At 46.0% G+C, this 17940-nt stretch overlaps 1 protein-coding gene and 1 long non-coding RNA gene across 2 annotated transcripts in view; one reads left to right on the top strand and one right to left on the bottom strand.

Moving 5' to 3' along the window:
* LOC140480813 (uncharacterized) overlaps positions 1-8832 on the bottom strand; it is a 38954-nt gene extending 30122 nt beyond the window's left edge. The window contains exon 1 of the long non-coding RNA XR_011961407.1: positions 8705-8832. This is a non-coding gene — a long non-coding RNA (uncharacterized lncRNA). The remainder of the gene's footprint in view (positions 1-8704) is intronic.
* paxip1 (PAX interacting (with transcription-activation domain) protein 1) overlaps positions 8689-17940 on the top strand; it is a 119094-nt gene continuing 109842 nt past the window's right edge. The window contains exon 1 of the mRNA XM_072576229.1: positions 8689-8836. Coding sequence (XP_072432330.1) covers positions 8744-8836 — 93 coding nt within the window. The 5' untranslated portion in view covers positions 8689-8743. The remainder of the gene's footprint in view (positions 8837-17940) is intronic.

Below are 17940 nucleotides of genomic sequence, written 5' to 3' on the forward strand. Positions count from 1 at the left end.
GAACCCCCAACTTCTGTCGTGACACTACAGATTTTTAACAGAACCCATAGACCATTGAACCAGGAACATTCCTCATCCCGATGGACATTTCGGCACACTACACCAGCACCCCAGGACAACAGCATCACGGCAACAGCCTCAGCACTCAATACCAACAACTACCACTCTCCAGACACCATCCTGCAACTCATCTGCTTCATTCTCAAACACAATGTCTTCACCTTTGATAACCAGCTCTTCACCCAGACACACAGAACAGCCATGGGGGCCAGAGCTGCACACCAATACGTCAATATTCTCAAGCACAAGTTCAAGCAGGACTTCTTTGCTGCATAGGACCTTCAATCAATACTATACACTAGATATATAGACAACATTTTTTTCCTCTGGACTCATGGCAAGGAGTTACCCAAACAACTACACAATGATATCAACAAGTTAGATGTTGTGGAGGTGCTGGCATTGGACTGTGGTGTACAAAGTTAAAAATCACACAACACCGCATTATAGTCCAACAGGTTTATTTGGAAGCACTAGTTTCGGAGTGCTGCTCCTTCATCAAGGGTTTGTGACAACCACCATGGGCTACTTTTCAGAATCAGGCTCATTCGTGGGCACATGCATCTCTATCAAGGACGGACGTCTTAGTACTTCACTCTACTGCAGGCCCAGGGAGACCCTCATGATGCTGCACTTCTCCAGCTTCCACCCAAAACATGTTAAAGAAGTCATCCCCTATGGACAAGCCCAGTGTACACACAAGATCTGCTCAGACGAGGAGGAATGTGAAGGACACCTAAAGATGCTGAAGGATGCCCTCATAGGAATGGGATATGATGCTCAGCTCATTGTTCGGCAGTTCCGACATGCCACAACGAGAAACTGCAATGACCTCTTCAGAGGACAGACACATTCATGATGATAGAGTGCTCTTCGTCGCCTTCGAATGAAGAAATTAAGCCATGTTCTTTGTAGCCTTCAACAGAAGGTAGGGAAATAGACGGTGACATCTTGAAAAATGTCCATATTACAGAGGAGGAAGTGCTGGATGTCTTGAAATGCATAAAAGTAGATTAATCCCCAGGACCCGATCAGGTGTACCCCAGAACTATGTGGGAAGGTAGGGAAGTGATTGCTGGGCCTCTTGCTGAGATATTTGTATCATCAATAGTTACAGGTGAGGTGCTGGAAAACTGGAGATTGGCTAACGGGGTGCCAATATGTAAGAAACGTGGTAAGGACAAGGGAACTACAGACCAGTGAGCCTGATGTTGGTGGTGGTGCAAGTTGTTGGAGGGAATCCTGAGGGACAGGATGGATATGTATTTGGAAAGGCAAGGACTGATTGCTTTTTGTGTGGGAAATCATGTCTCACAAACTTGATTGAGTTTTTTGAAGAAGCAACAAAGAGGATTGGTGAGGGCAGAGTGGTCAACATGATCTATATGGACTTCAGTAAGACGTTCGACAAGGTTCTACATGGTAGACTGATTAGCAACTTATGATCTCATGGATACAGGGAGAACTAGCCATTTGGATACTGAACTGGCTCAAAGGTAGAAGGCAGAGGATGGTGGTGGAGGGTTGTTTTTCAGACTGGAGCCCTGTGACCAGTGGAGTGCCACAAGGATCGGTGCTGGGTCCACTATGTTTTGTCATTTATATAAATGATTAGATGTGAGCATAAGAGGTATAGTTCGTAAGTTTGCAGATGACACCAAAATTGGAGGTAAAGTGGACAGCGAAGAAGGTTACCTCAGATTACAACAGGATCTTGATCAGAGGGGCCAATGGGCAGAGAAGTGGTAGATGGAGTTTAATTCAGATAAATGCGAGGTGCTGCATTTTGAGAAAGCAAATCTGAGTAGGACTTAAACATTTGATGGTAAGATCTGAGGGAGTGTTGGAGTGTAGGTTCATAGCTCTTTGAAAGTAGAATCGCAGGTAGATAGGATAGTGAAGAAGGTGTTTGGTATGCTTTCCTTTATTGGTCAGAGTATTGAGTGCAGGAGTTGGGAGGTCATGTTGCGGCTATACAGAACATTGGTTAGGTCACTGTTGGAATATTGCGTGCAATTCTGGTCTCCCTCCTATCGGAAAGATGTTGTGAAACTTGAAAGGGTTCAGAAAAGGTTTACAAGGATGTTGCCAGGGTTGGAGGGTTTGAGCTACAGGGAGAGGTTGAATAGGGTGGGGCTGTTTTCCCTGGAGTGTCAGAGACTGAGGTGTGGCCTTATAGACGTTTATAAAATCATGAGGGGCATGGATAAGATAAAGAGGCAAAGTCATTTCCCTGGGGTGAGCGAGTCCAGAACTAGAGGGGATAGGTTTAGGGTGAGAGGAGGAAGATATAAAAGAGACCTAAGGGGCAACTTTTTCACGCAGTGGGTGGTACGTGTATGGAATGAGCTGTCAGAGGAAGTGATGGAGGCTGGTACAATTGCAATATTTAAAAAGGCATTTGGATGAGTATATGAATAGGAAGGGTTTGGAGGGATATGGGCCAGGTACTGGCAGGTGGGACTAGATTGGGTTGGGATAACTGGTTGGCATGGACGGGTTGGACCAAAGGGTCTGTTTCTGTGCTGTATATCTCTATGACTCAATGATTTTATGAGTGTTGCCCCTTATTTTAAAGGTTTGGACTGTAAGAGTGAGGATGTGTTACTGCAGCTGGACAAGGTGCTGGTGAGATACTGTTTGGGAGCACCGAGAGCAGTTTTGGTCCCCTTATTTAAGGCGGGGAGAGGGGAAATGATTTCATTGGCGGCAGTTCAGAGAAGCTTCAACTAGGTGTTCAAAGTTTGGGAAAAGATTTGTAGCTTGGGTGCTCGTTGTTGTGGTTCTGTTTGCCGAGCTGGGAATTTGTCTTGCAAACGTTTCGTCCCCTGTCTAGGTGACATCCTCAGTGCTTGGGAGCCTCCTGTGAAGCGCTTCTGTGATGTTTCCTCCGGCATTTATAGTGGCTTGTTTCTACCGCTTCCGGTTCGAATTCGACTGGGACAACACTACTATTATAGGGCAAGCCAAACAGAGAACAGCCAGGGAATTCCTAGAGGCATGGCACTCATCCACAGACTCTATCAACAAACACATCGACCTGGACCCAATATAACAGCCACTACAGTGGACAGCTGGAACTGACAACCGGAAGCGGCAGAGACAGGCCACTATAAATGCCGGAGGAAACATCACAGAAGCACTTCACAGGAGGCTCCCAAGCACTGAGGATGTCACCTAGACAGGGGACGAAATGTCTGCAACACAAATTCCCAGCTCAGTGAACAGAACCACAACAAGCTTCAACTAGGATGATCCCAAGAATCGTAGAATTCCTAGAGTGTGGAAACAGGCCGTTCAGTCCATCCAGTCCGCACTGACCCTACAAAGAGCATCCCACCCAGACGCCCATCCGTGTAACCCTGCATTTCCCATGGCCAATCCACCTAGCCAGCACATCCCTGGACACTATGGGCCATTTAACATGAGCAATCCACCTAACCTGCATATCTTTGGACTGTGGGAGGAAACTGACTGAGACATAGGGAGAATGTGCAAGCTTCACCCAAAGGTTGGAATCAAACTACTGAACCACTACGCCACCGAGTGCCATGTCTTGGAATTATGTTATGGATGCAAAGTTAAAAATCACATGACACCAGGTTATACTCCAACAGGTTTATTTGGAAGCACTAGCTTTCAGAGGGCTGCTCCGAACGGTGGCACAGTGGTTAGCACTGCTGCCTCACACCGCCAGAGACCTGGGTTCAATTCCTAGCTTAGGTAACTGTCTGTGTGGAGTTTGCACATTCTCCCCTTGTCTGTGTGGGTTTCCTCCCACAGTCCAAAGATGTGCAGGTTAGGTGAATTGGCCATGCTAAATTGCCTGTAGTGTTAGGTGAAGGGTTAAATGTAGGGGGGTGGGTTGCTCTTTGGAGGGTCGGTATGGACTTGTTGGGCCGAAGGGCCTGTTTCCACACTATAAGAAATGTAATCTAATCTTTCATCAGGTGGTTGTGGAGTGTAAGACACAGAATTTGTAGCAAAAGTTTAGTGTGATGTAACTGAAATTATATATTGAAAAATGACCTGGTTTGTTTGTGAAGTCTCTCATCTTTTAGAATGACCATGCTGGTTTCAGTTCTTTCATATGTAAATTGCAGAACATTTAAAAGTTACATTCTCAAGTGAACTTTAACAATCCCCGAAAATTTTTAATATTCGGAAATGTAGAGTAATAGGGTAGAAAAATGAGTCTGGGTGGGATACTCTTTGGAGAGTCAGTGTGGATTTGTTGGGACTAATGAGCTGTTTCCACACTGTAGGGATTCTATGACCTATGACACAAATCGATTCTTGATGAGAAAGAGGGTAGAAGGGATTGTGGAGTCATGTAACCAGCTACAATTTTATTGGATGGCGGAGGAGGTTCTAGGGGTCTATTCCTGCATTTACTTACATTGGTTCAGAATAAACTTTACCTTTACTTCGGTAAAAGCTCAAGAAAACTTGCCTGGCTAATTCCGTAAGTACATACACTGGATTGGCAAGTCCCTCTTTGTAAGGGACCAGTTACTGGAGGGTAAGTAATTAAAAGGGAAGCCACCCTATCCCTCCTCACTTGATTATAACATTTGGTAGGGAGAAAGTGAACACTGCAGATGTTGGAGATCAAAGACACAGCCAGTCAGGCAGCATCTGAGGAAGAGGAGAATCGATGGTTCAAACACAAGCTCAAAGGTAAGGACCAGGGGCGTTCTGTCCTTGTTCCGGTTGGAGGGGTGGGGTTCAAGGGTGGATATACGGGAAGTGGATGAGATGCTCTGGAGGGCATTGTCAACTATGTTGGAGGGGAAATTACAGTCTTTCAAGAAGGAGACTATCTGGTGTGTTCTATGGTGGAATTGGCCCTCCTGGGAGCAGATGCGGCTGAGGTAGAGGGATTGGAAATAAGGGGTAGTGTTGTTACAGGAGGCAGGGTGGGAGGAGATGTAATCCAGGTAGCTGTGGGAATCGGTGGGTTTATAGTAGATGTCCGTGTTATGTAGGTCGCCATTAATGGAGATGGAGAGGTACAGGAAGGGGAGGGAGGTGTCCAAGATGGTCCAGGTGAACTTAAGGTCAGGGTGGAATGTATTAGTGAAAGTGATGAACTGTTCACCCTCCTCGTGGGAGCATGAGGTGGTGCCGATACAGCCATCGATGTAGTAGAGGAAAAGGTGGGGAATGGTGCTGGTGTAACTGCGGAAGATGGACTGTTCCACATACCCGATGAAGAGACCAGCATAGCTGGGGCCCATGGCTATCCCTTTGGTCTGGAGGATGTGGGAGGATCCAAAGCAGAAATTATTGAGGGTGAGGACCAGTAAAGATGAATAAAAGGGTCAGTGGAAGGGTACTGGTGGGGTTGACGGGAGAGGAAGAAGTGGAGGCCCTCGTCATGGCGGATAGATGTATATAGGGATTGGACATGAGGCGTTGGGGGCCAGGGAAAGGAAAGTCATGGAGGTGGTGTGTCACAAACCTAGTCCCTGTTTTTCTAACAGCTGTCCCTTGGCTCAAGGAGACTCTGTCTTTGATATTTTTTCATAGGGGTAATAAAGTGGGCCAGACTCCAATCAATCTGATTTGGTACAGAGATGAAAAGGATTTTGAGAGGCCTTTTGTTTATATGTAAACAGAAGAGACTTCAGGCCAGAATGGTCACGCTTTAGACATGGCCTGTATAAAGAGAGGGGAGTGGTCAGCTCTCTAGCTGAGCTGAGCTGAGCAGTTTTAGTTCAGTCTTGAACTGGTTGCAAGTTTAACAGGGAGCTGTGTGGAAACTCTCTCTCTCTTCCTGCCTTCAACTTCAACCTGTAAGCATGTGTTCCATTGAGACAGGTTTTTAAAGGGAATTTGCTCATTGGGAGTGTTGTATATATTCAGAACAGCATAATTAAGTCTAGCTGGCGAGGTTGAGTTCTGTAGGGGTTCTTTATTCTGTTCTTTGTGTTTCATTGTATGATTTTGTGAATACATTTTTGTCTGTTTTAAAGTATAATAGTCAACCTAGCTGTCTTACTGCAGGTAATTTTCACTGTACACTTACCAAAACAAATTGCAAAGTTATGGTCTGGGCTGCCTGCTTAAGAATGTTTTGAGTGGTCTGGCCTAGGCCATAACAGGTGGAGGCATGGATGTTGCCCCGAACGTAAGTGGGAAGTTCCTGGACCAAGGGGGACAGGACGATGTCAAGTATGCAGTGATGAGTTCAGTGGGACAGGAGCAGGCTGAGACAATGAGTCAACCAGGAAAGTCATGGTTTGTGAATTTTGGGTAGGAGGTAGAACCGGGTGGTGTGGGGTTCCGGGACTATGAGGTTGGAGGCTGTGGATGGGAGATCCCCTGAGGTGATGAGGTTGTGTAAGGTCTGGTAAATGATGGTTTGGTGATTGGAGGTGAGGTCATGGTCAAGGGGGCAGTAGGAGGAGGTGCCTGCGAGTTGGCGTCTGGCTTCAGCAGTGTAGAGGTCAGAGCGCCAAACTGCCACTGCACCCCCACCTTGTCTGCTGGTTTGATGGTGATGTTTGGGTTGGAGTGGAGGGCTGCTCTTTGTGAGGGTGAGAGGCTGGAGTGGGTGAGGGAGGTGGACAGGTTGAGGCAGTCAATGTCCTGGTGGCAGTTCGAAATGAAGAGATCGAGACCGGGTAACAGAACCCCCTGGTCCTCACGTTCCACCACACCAACCTCCAGTTACATCGCATTATCCTCTGCCATTTCTGCCACCTACAAACAGACCTCATCTCCATGGATATATTTCCTTCCCCACCCCTATCAGCGTTTCATAAAGACCATTCCCTCCGCAACTTCCTTGTTAGGTACTCACCCCTTCCCTCCTAGCACCTTCCCCTGTCACAGCAAGAATTGCAAAACCTGTGCCCACACCTCCCCTCTCTCCGCCGTTCAAGGCCCCAAAGGAGCTTTCCACATCCGTCAGAGGTTTACCTGCACATTCACACACATCATCTATTGTATCCGTTTCTCCCAATGTGGTCTGCTCTACGTTGGGGAGACAGGACGCCAACTTGCAGGACACTTCAGAGAACATCTCCAGGACACACACACACACACACACAAAACAACCCCACTGCGCCGTGGCCAAACACTTTAACTCCCCCTCCCACTTGCCCAAGGACATGCAGGTCCTGGGCCTCTTCCATTGCCAAACCCTAACCACTCAACACCCAGAGGAAGAATGCCTCATCTTCTGCCTTGGGACCCTCCAAACCTCATTGGATCAATGTGGATTTCACCAGTTCCCTAATTTCCCATCCCCCTCACCTTATCCCAGATCTGACCTTCCAGCTAGGCATCGCCCTCATGACCTGTCCTACCTATCCATCTTGCTTCCCACCCTCCTCTCTGACTTTTCATCTTCACGCCCAACTTCATCTACCTATCCCTTCTTTCCCAGCTACCTATCCCCCAGCCCCACCACCCCTTTCCCATTTATCTCTCACCCCCCCCCCCCCCCTTAAGCCGCCCCCTCATTCCTGATGAAGGCTTTATGCTCGAAACGTCGATTGTGCTGCACCTCGGATGCTGCCTGAACGGCTGTGCTTTTCCAGCACCACACTCTCCGACTATAACATTTGGTCGTCAGTCTTGCGTAACAGAAATGCCAAATTTTCACATAAATAGACAAGCTTGACAGCAGCTGTGGAGAGAAACATTTAACATTCTGAAACGGAAATTCATTTTCCTGTACACTAGGGATTTTAAACTTTTTTTGGAGTTTGAAAACACTATCATAAAATGGTGAAATTTTGTATCAGCTCAAACCACACCCCCATTCTCTCCCAGCATATACTTAAATTATAAAATAAACAATAAACTAATTCAACCAACTTTTCAACAATATTTTTGTGAACATTTTGCAATAAACTGAAATACCATGAATATTTTACAATTGCGTTTTCAAATAACCTGAAAATCCTTCAGGCATTAAGTGGGTGCTGGGGAAGATATCCTCTGGGGACACATTTCTATCAGAAACTGCTGGACCAAGTAAAGCATTCAAATCTTTGCTTCAGATTTCAGCAGCCGCAAACTGTTTCGTTCGTATTTTATTTTGAAGGGGTAAATATTATCACAAACAGTTTAGTTTAGTTTGGTGTTGCAGATCCTTGTATTAGCCTGTTGTCACTGACTCTCAGTGATATTTGTGAGTCTAGATAATAAACTACCCTCCCCACGCCCCAGCCAGCACTGACTCAGGGACCAGGAGACTCAATGTTTGCAAAGTGGCAACATTTCCCGCGTTATTTGTAACAATCGCCGCCTGGAACCCGCGCGCGCCCCGCGTTCCAACCAGGCCCCGCCCATTGGAACGCGGACCCGACCATGGCTTCGGAGAGGGGTGTTCAGAAAGTGGAGAGACTGAAGTTCTCGGAAACAAAGAATAAAACAGCTCCGTGGATATTCATATCAGTAATATCCTCAATATCATGTGCGTGTATGTATGTGAGGGGGGTGGAGTCGGGAGCGTGGGGGTGATTTTAATAAGGTTAGGTAATCCCCTCCCCCCCGGCTCTCTCAGGATTGTTCTGCTCAGATGGCTGGGGGATCCCCAGGAAGAAGGGGGAGGGAGGTGCGCAGGCGCGGGCTGCTGAATGTATCGAGGGGGGAGCTCCGGAAACAGGGAAAGGGAAGCAGATCTTACCCAGGCAGCAGCAGCAGCCACCCCGGCTCACTCCCCGACATGTCGGAGACGCCTCGCAGTGAGGAGCCGGCAGTCGCTCCGGACCTGTTTAAGGAGATCAAGTTCTTCGCGGTGGGAGATATCGATCAGCAGGTGAGGAGGAGGGGAAGGGGAAGGGGAAGGCCTGGGCTGGAGGGGGATTGAGGATTGGAGGGGGAGAGGGGTGTTTGAGGACTGGAGAGAAGGGGTAAGGGACTAGAGTTGATGGGTTGAAGGTTGGGGTGGGGGGGTTGGTGGCGTGAAGGTTGGGAGGCGGGGGAGCTGAGAGTGGAGGGAGCTGAGGGTGGGAGGGAGGGGGTGAGGTGTTGAAGGTTCCAAGCTGAGGGGAGGAGGAGTGGAGGATTGGAAAGGAGGTTGGGGGTGAGGGGTTGAAGGTTAGAGAGCTGGGGTGAGGGTTTGAGAGTACAAGGTGAGGGGTTGATGGGAGCAAGGGTGTGAGGACTGGGCTGAGGGGGTTGAGGCGAGGGATGGCCCTGGGTCTGGAGGGTCTCTGCTCCATCTTCCACAGGAGGGGGACTGACACTTGGTGCCAGCAGCCTGGGCCTGCAAGCTGCTGCAGCTACTCATGGCCTTCTGCAACTTTTCAGGATATGACCTGGAAGTAGATCATTCTTGTTTTTTTTCTAATCAGCTCCTTTACAATGTTGTCTTTGAACCTCTGTGTTTTGTGTGATTGTTTTTATTTTTCTCGCTTGTGCTCTGGAGTGAGCTGCCTGTGGGAATGTGTTTGTGTGGACGATTGCCTGGGTTTGCACTTCGTGTTGTATAGTAGGCCCAGCCTTGTAATCCCTGCCTGAGGGATCACCCCCTGTTGTGTATGTAAGGACAAGGCTAACACAGCTCAGTCTGGAGAGCTAGGGTACCTCAAATCAATACTGTTACTTATGAAAGAATGATTGTTTGTTTGTTTTTTAAGCACTGTGGAATGTAGAATTTTTCTTTTCAAGTGAATTCTCCTTCCTTTTGTCTCAAATGGATGGGAAAATTACTTGGAACAAGGTTTTTGAATGTTGTTATTTGCATTTGACTCTTCAGTTGCGAAATACATGTGTAAAGTTATTATGATGTGTTTGTCTGCCAATTGATGAGTTTATACCCAGATTACATGAAAAGGTAGAAGTATTAAGCTGCTTTCAGAGACTGAGAAATAATCTGTCATTGCGATTAGATGTCTAGCCAGTGAATCTGTGTAAACATTGAATTGGGAGGTTGTTTTTAATTTGTAACGACCTATTTTGCTGGCATTAATGAGTGCCTTTGTATCCATCTCCCATATTAAATATTGGTGAAGTCTTTGTTTATTTTTATCACGTGGATTAGGTTTGCTCGTTGAGCTGGAAGGTTCCTGAAAATGAACCTTCCAGCTCAGTGAGCGAATGTACATCCAGAACCTCAACTTGAAGCTACAAATCTTATCAAAACTCACTAATATTCATTGTGTTTGGTATTGCCCTCTGTACACAGCAACCCAGACCCTGCGTTTCTGTGATCAACTTGCTATGTGTTTGACCACACAAAATTGCTTTTAGCAAAGCAAATACACCTGCTGAGTTATTAACCAACTTTAGAATAATGGACCCAAAGTTTGTGAGAAGATTTGTAGCTCGGGTGCTCGTTGTTGTGGTTCTGTTCGCCGAGCTGGGAATTTGTGTTGCAGACATTTCGTCCCCTGTCTAGGTGACATCCTCAGTGCTTGGGAGCCTCCTGCGAAGCGCTTCACAGGAGGCTCCCAAGCACTGAGGCTGTCACCCAGACAGGGGACGAAACGTCTGCAACACAAATTCCCAGCTCGGCAAACAGAACCACAACAATAATGGACCCTCAGCACAGTGCTCAGCCCTAGACCCTTCGGTCTAACTAGTCCACGCTGACCGTGTGCCCAAGCTAAACTAGTCCCACCTGTCTGTGTTTTGCGCATGTCCCTCCAAACCTTTCCTATTCATGTACCTGTCCAAATATGTTTTAATTGTTGCAACTGTACCTGCACCCTCGACTTCCTCTGGCAGTTCATTCCACGCACAAAGCACTCTGTAAAGAAAAAGTCCCTTGTGTTCTTTTTAAATCTTTGTTCTCTCACCTTTAAAACTTTGCCCCCTAGTTTTGAACTCCCTCCCCCTAGGGAAAAGACTCTTGCTATTCACCTTATCTATGCCCCTCATGATTTTATAAATGTCTATAAGGTCACCCTTCAACCTCCTACATTCCAGTGAAAAAGTTCTAGCCTCTCCTTATAACTCAAACCCTTCGTTCCTGGCAACATCCTGGTAAATCTTCTCTGCACCCTCTCCAATTTAATAATGTCCTTCCTTCAGCTGGGTGACCTGAGCTCTACACAGTATTCCAGAAAACGCCTCAGTCATCACCTATGGAATCTCCATGGCCTTGTGCCTCCCTGTCTTTGTCATCTCAGTCTTTTGTTTTTAGTGACTGTCCAGCCTTTCTGTAGCAAAGGGGTTTGACGAAACTTTTCCCTTACCAAAGTACTATCAGTGTACGGTAATAAATTACAGCAATTCCTGGGGATTTATGGGAAGGCATGACATTGAAAGCATTCCTTGTGAGAGTCAGCATTATTCCTGATGATGTGCTTTCCTGCTAAATACATTCTGAAGAAGGTCAGAAGAAACAAGAATAGCCTGTTCAGCCCATTAAGTCTGTTTTCCATAATGATGGTGCTGACTGTGGCTTAAACTCCACCTTCTGCTTGTTCTACATGAACCTCATCTCCCTTATTGATCAAAAATCGGTCTAACCCAGTCTTTGTTCTGGTCTCCACTGCACCGTGACATCTCTGAGACAATTCCTTGTCCCCATCTTAAATGGGAGACCTCTGTTTTGAAACAGTGCCCCCATTCTAGCCTCCCTTCCAATAGGAAACAATCGCAGATCAGTCACTTAGCCAAGGTTTCAGTAAGATGACATCACTGAGGCTCCAACGTGTATGCCTGGCCTACTGAACCTTTCCTCATAAGATACTCTCTTTGTTCCTGAAATCACTCGATTAAGTCTTTCCTGAGGTGTTTCCAACAGTAGGCTATCCTTCCTGAAGTAAGATCACAATTGTATGCAGTACTCCAAGTGCAGTCTCACCAGTGTCCTTGGAGTGGGAGCAATACCTTCCAACTTTGATGTTCTGTTTCCCCTGCAGTAGAAGTTGTTCCATCACAGTACAGTAAAGCTCTGCTCTGCTATTTTTGCCAAAGTGGACGACCCTCACTTTTTCCCACCAGATACTTTGCCAGATTTTCACTTGGCGGTGAGTGTTTAAACTCCTTTCTTCTTCCTCCTCTCCCAACTGCCACCCATCTCTTAATTTTCTTCTGAAACGATGTTTACTATCAATGAGTTGGACCTAGTTTCTCACAATCTTACAAAGAATTTTCACATAAACTCTGCCACCCAGGTGCTGTAAACCTGCTCCAAATTTACTACCATTCTGATTTGAATTGGTTAATATTTAACCTGTGGTAAGTCAAGGTATTTGACTACAATAAAACCCCCATGTCTGTTGCACATAACCTGGTAGTAGTTTGGCCCTTTAGGAGCATGAAGAATTCAGTTAGCTCAGAGTCCTACCTTTGCAGTTTTGACAACTCACTGTTAAGTTGCTCTAAGTGATGTGATTAAACATGAATTTCACATGTGTACTTGCACACTCTTGATTGTAAATGGGCAAAGTACGTTTGTCACTGTTTTTGTTGTATTTCATTTCCAATCCTTTTTTTTTTGAAAGGAGTCTGGTCAGATTTATAAACTGCTCTTATAGGATGATTTGGAGATGCCGTGTTGGACTGGGGTGTACAAAGTTTAAAAATCGCACAACACCAGCTTATGGTCCAACAGGTTTATTTGGAAGCACTAGCTTTCAACATGCTGCTCCTTCATCAGGTGGTTGTGGTGATTATATATTTCAATATATTTAAATATTTCAATATATAATTTCAGTTACATCACGCTGTAAACTTTTGTGATACATTCTTATTCTCCACAATCACTTCATGAAGGAGCAGTGCTCCGAAAGCTAGTGCTTCCAAATAAACCTTAGATTACTTAGATTACTTAGATTAGATTACTTAGATTACTTACAGTGTGGAAACAGGCCCTTCGGCCCAACAAGTCCACACCGCCCCGCCGAAGCGTAACCCACCCATACCCCTACCCCTACATCTACATCTACCCCTTACCTAACACTACGGGCAATTTAGCATGGCCAATTCACCTGACCTGCACATCTTTGGACTGTGGGAGGAAACCGGAGCACCCGGAGGAAACCCACGCAGACACGGGGAGAACGTGCAAACTCCACACAGTCGGTCGCCTGAGGCGGGAATTGAACCCGGGTCTCAGGCGCTGTGAGACAGCAGTGCTAACCACTGTGCCACCGTGCCGCCCGGTGGACTATAACCTGGTGGCAGTTAATATGGAGCCTGGTAAACAGGGATTTAATAACCCAGTTCCCGGCAGTACCTGCAGATGGCTTTGAATTACAGAATCCTGACAGTATGGAAGCAGGCCATTCAGCCCATGAAGTCCATAAGAACCTACGGTGAGCAGCCCACCCTATTCGTGCATTTCCCGTGGCCAATCCACCTAATCTGCACATCTTTGGACTGTGGGAGTAAACCAGAGCAACCCCACACAGACAGAGGGAGAATGTGCAAACTCCACACAGTCACCTGAGAGTGGAATTGAACCCAGGTCCCTGGCATTGTGAAGCAGCAGTGCTAACCACTGAGCCACCATGTTGCCCATTTGGGTTGGACAAGGACTAGAGATGGATGATATTAGCCTTAGCAGAGAGCGTAAGAATGAAGAGCAGGAGTCTGCCATTCACCTGTTAAGAACACACACCCATTCACATGAGGTCATGGCTGATCTTTGACTTCAACATCATTTTCTTGTGATGTCAGTGCTGGGGCCACAATTACTTGTAATATGTTAATGACAGATGTGAATGTACTATCACCCAGTTTGTGGATGAGACAAAAATAGTTGGGAATGCAAGTAGTGAGGGTGATACTAACAAAATAGAGGGATATAGACTTGTTGAGTGAGTGTGCAATATAATATAAGAAGATGTAAAGTCTGTACTCTGACAGGAAGAAGAGAGAAGGTGAGGACTGCAGGTGTTGTAGATCAGAGTCAAAGAGTGTGGTGCTGGAAAAGCGCAGCAGGTCAGGCAGCATCTGAGGAGCAGTAGAATCGACGTTTCAGGCATAACCCCGGGAACATTCCTGATGAAGGGCTTATGTCGGAAACATTAATTCTTCTGCTGCTTGATTGGCTGTGCTTTTCCAGCACCATAATCTTTGAGGAAGACTAGAGGAACTGATTGTTATTTAAATGGTGAAGCACTGTGGAAAGCTACAAAATAGAGACTTTTGGTGATCCTTTTGTATGAACTTCAAAAAGCTAGCATCTGAGTTCAATGGGTGGTAGGGAAGGCAAATGGAATGTTGATCTTTGTTTCAAAGGGTATGGCGCATAAAAATCCGGGAGATTGTTACTAAAAACTGTACAAGACACTAGTCGGAACACAGATTTTGGATTCCTTATCTGAGGGAAGATACACTGGCATCGGGGGCAGTCCAGAAGAGGTTCACTTGGTTGCTATCAAGTTTGAAGGAGAGGTTGAGTAGATTGGGACCTACTCATTGGAATAGCAGAGAATGGTAGGTGACCTGTCGAAGAGAAGGATCTTTAGGATTTGCCTGATGGGCTAGGTGCTGCAAATTTGTTTCCCTTTTGTGGGAGGGTCTGGGACCAAGGGCCTAATCTCAAAATAAAGGTTCATACGATAGTCATGAGAAGAAATTACTTCTCTGCAGGTAGCGAATCTGTGAAATTCTTTGCTGCAGAAGGCTGTCAAAGCTTAGTTGTTAAGAATATTTAAGACCCCAGATTTTTAGTCAATGCGTGAATTGAAGCTTATGGTGAAAAGACCTGACAATGGAGTTGAGGATAATCAGATCAACCATTATCTCGAAAAGCAGACCCAGTTGGGCTGAGTGGTCTTATCACTGTATTCAGTCATGTTTTTAGTGTGCGGAAATCTATTGCTCTCTGTTTTAAATGTACTCATTGACTGAGCCTCCACAGCCCGTCGGGATGGAGAATCCCAATGATTCACCGTCCTCTGGGGGAGTGAAGAAATTCCTCCTCCTCAGTCCTAAATGGCCTGCCTCTTCCTCCATCTCCCACCTCTACCCCTCGGCCAGAAGAACCATCCTTCCTGAGTCATCTCATTTCAGCTCCAGGGTACCTCTGTCGGAGTTCCTCAGGGCATTGTCCCACGCTCAACTGGCATCAGCTGCTTCATCTTCATCAGGTTAGGAACGGAGATGTGCTGCTGTTGGTGAATAATGTTCAGCTCCATTTGTAAATCCTAAGGTACTGAAGCAGTCCATGTCCAAACGTAGCCAGGTTTGGCTTGAAAGGTGGCAAGGAAAAGTTGTGCTACACAAATGCCAGTCAATAACTATCTCCAACAAGATAGAATCTACCCAATGCCCCTTCACATTCAGTGGCATTTCCATCATTGAATTCCCCACAAGCAGCAACGTTGGGGGATGCTATTGACTAGAAACTCAAATGGGTTTGTCAGGTGAACGCACTGGCTACAAGAGCAGGTCAGACTTGGAATCCTGCAGCAAGTAACTCACTTCCTGCCTCCTCAAAACCTGTCTGCCAACTCCAGAGCACACGTCAGGAGTGTGATGGAATACTCCCCAGTAACCTGGATAGGTGCACCTCTAGCAACATTCAGGAAGCTTGACACCATCCAGGACAAAGCAGCCTGCATAGTGGGGCATCACGCCCACAAGCATCCACTCCCTCCTCCACTGATGCTCGATATCATCAGTGTGTACCATCTACAAGACGCTTTGGAGAAATTCTTCAAGGCTCCTCAGACAGCACCCTCCAAATCCTATGATCGTTATCATTTAGGACGGGGCAACCGGTACATGGGAACACTACCACCTGCAAGTTCCCCTCCAAGTTTCTCCCAATTCTGACTTGGAAATATATCACTGTTCCTTCACTGTCGCTGGTCAAAATCCTGGAATTCTCTCCCTAACAGCATTGTGGGTCAACCTACTGCAGTGGTTCAAGGAGACAGCTCACCAGCGCCTTCTCGAGGGTAACTAGCGATGGGCAATAAATACCAGGCACATCCCATGAATAAAAAGGGACCCAAACACTTACCAATCTGCAGCTCCAACAGTTTACACAGCACCACTTCTCTCATGATTGTGATTTTCCTGAGTTCCTTTCACCTTTTTATATCCTGATTTATAGCCATGTCTGGGATCTTTATTGTCTACAGTATTGTGAAGACTTGGGTAAATAGCTGTTCAACTCATCTGCCATTCCTTATTTTCGGTTATTAATGCCTGGTCTCTCTTTCTATGGGACTGATGCACACTTTGTTAATGCCTTTTTTCAGCTTTAAATATTTATAGAAAATCATAGAATCTGTTCAAATATTTCTAGCTTGCTTTCTCTTGAATAAATCTTTCCCTCTAATTTTATTTGTCATTCGTTGCTTTTTAAAAAAATTTGTTCAACTTTCTGACAACAAAGGTCACATGAACACCATGAGGTTAGCCTGTTATTCTAGAATTTTATTGAATGTGACCAGCGACATTGGGATTTGGGCCCAAACCACGGAACGTCAGCCTGGAGTTCTGGATTGCCAGGCCAGAGAGATGGATTGTTGTGTGGACACCTCCCTAGGTGGGAGCCTGAGACCAGTTCACATCGACCTTGACGTGAAAGCCAGAGCCTTCTGGATTGATATTGGAAAACAATGACTTTGCACAAGGGGTAAAACTCTCTTTGGCCAACGGCATTTGTTGCAAGGTGAGTTGATTTTTATTCTGTGGTTGAGAAATTTCTTTTAATCAGATATCGGGAGATACAGGCCACAGCTGGGTGTGTAAACATGTATTAGATCTCTGCGTGTTGTTCCACCATTTAGAGGCTAAATGGACTCTTCCTGTTCTTGAGAACAGTGCTGGTGGGAGGAGCTTTGCTGATGCTTCCTAACCTTTGCCAATGATTTCTAACCTTTCTGTTAGATTTTTGCCTTTGACGTTTTTATTTCCTGTTGCTGGAGAAATGGTGTCAATGTGACAGGAGGCAGCTTGATCACTGGTGTTACAGGTTCGTGGGATTGTGACGTGAGTGCAAGAGGGAACGTACAACAGCACTCTGCATTTGCTCAGTGCCTGTTACACAGGAAAGTGTCCCAAAGCACTTCAAGAGCCTGGCTGTTGGGAGGCAGGATCATGTAACAATCATAATTACTGTCCTGGGGACTTAAAGGAAGTGACTGCAGTAATGATAGATGTATTGTAATGTTCCAAAATTTCCTTGATTCTGAAACCGTCCCGGTGGATTAGAGAACTGAAAATCTTATTCTAGAAAGGAGATGGCAGTGCAATGCAGCCACAGAGCTGAACATTGCCTACACTTCCTCAGGAGGCTAGGAAATGCAGCATGCCCGTGAAGGCATTTGCCGGTTTTTATAGGTGCATTATAGAAAGCATCCTATCCAGTTGCATGATGGCTTGGTATGGCAACTGCTCTGCCCAGGACCATAAGAAACTACAGAGAGTTATGAACACAGCTCAGTCCATCTCACAAGCCAACCTTCCATCTATTGACTCCATCTACACTTCTCGCTGTTTCAGGAGGGCAGCCAACATCATCAAAGACCCCTCCCACCCTGGTTCCAACCTCTTCCATTGGACAGCAAATTCACGTACCAACAGATTCAAGAACAGCTTTTTCCTCGCTGCTATTAGACTTCTGAACGACCTCTCAAATTTTAAATTTAATGTTTATCTTGCTCTTTGTATATGTTTTCTGCAGCTATAATGTTGTATTCCTCGCTGTGTTCTGTTACCTGATACACTTTGCATGCTACGATCTGCCTATGTTGCATGCAAAACACAACCTTTTGCTGTACCTAGGTACACGTCACATTAATAAATCAACTGTAATTGGGAAGGTACAGGAATCTAATTTTTAAGGTGATAAGAACAAACCATACCGTAATCAGGCAGAGTCAACATAGTTTCTTGACAGGGAAAATCTTTCTTGGTGAATTTATTAGAGTTGTTTGAGAACATAGCAACTCAGATGGTTCATGGAAAACAGGATCCGTACTGTATTTGGATTTCCAACGGCGA

The sequence above is a fragment of the Chiloscyllium punctatum genome, chromosome 8 (genome assembly GCF_047496795.1).
Source record: "Chiloscyllium punctatum isolate Juve2018m chromosome 8, sChiPun1.3, whole genome shotgun sequence".
Classification (NCBI taxonomy): domain Eukaryota; kingdom Metazoa; phylum Chordata; class Chondrichthyes; order Orectolobiformes; family Hemiscylliidae; genus Chiloscyllium; species Chiloscyllium punctatum.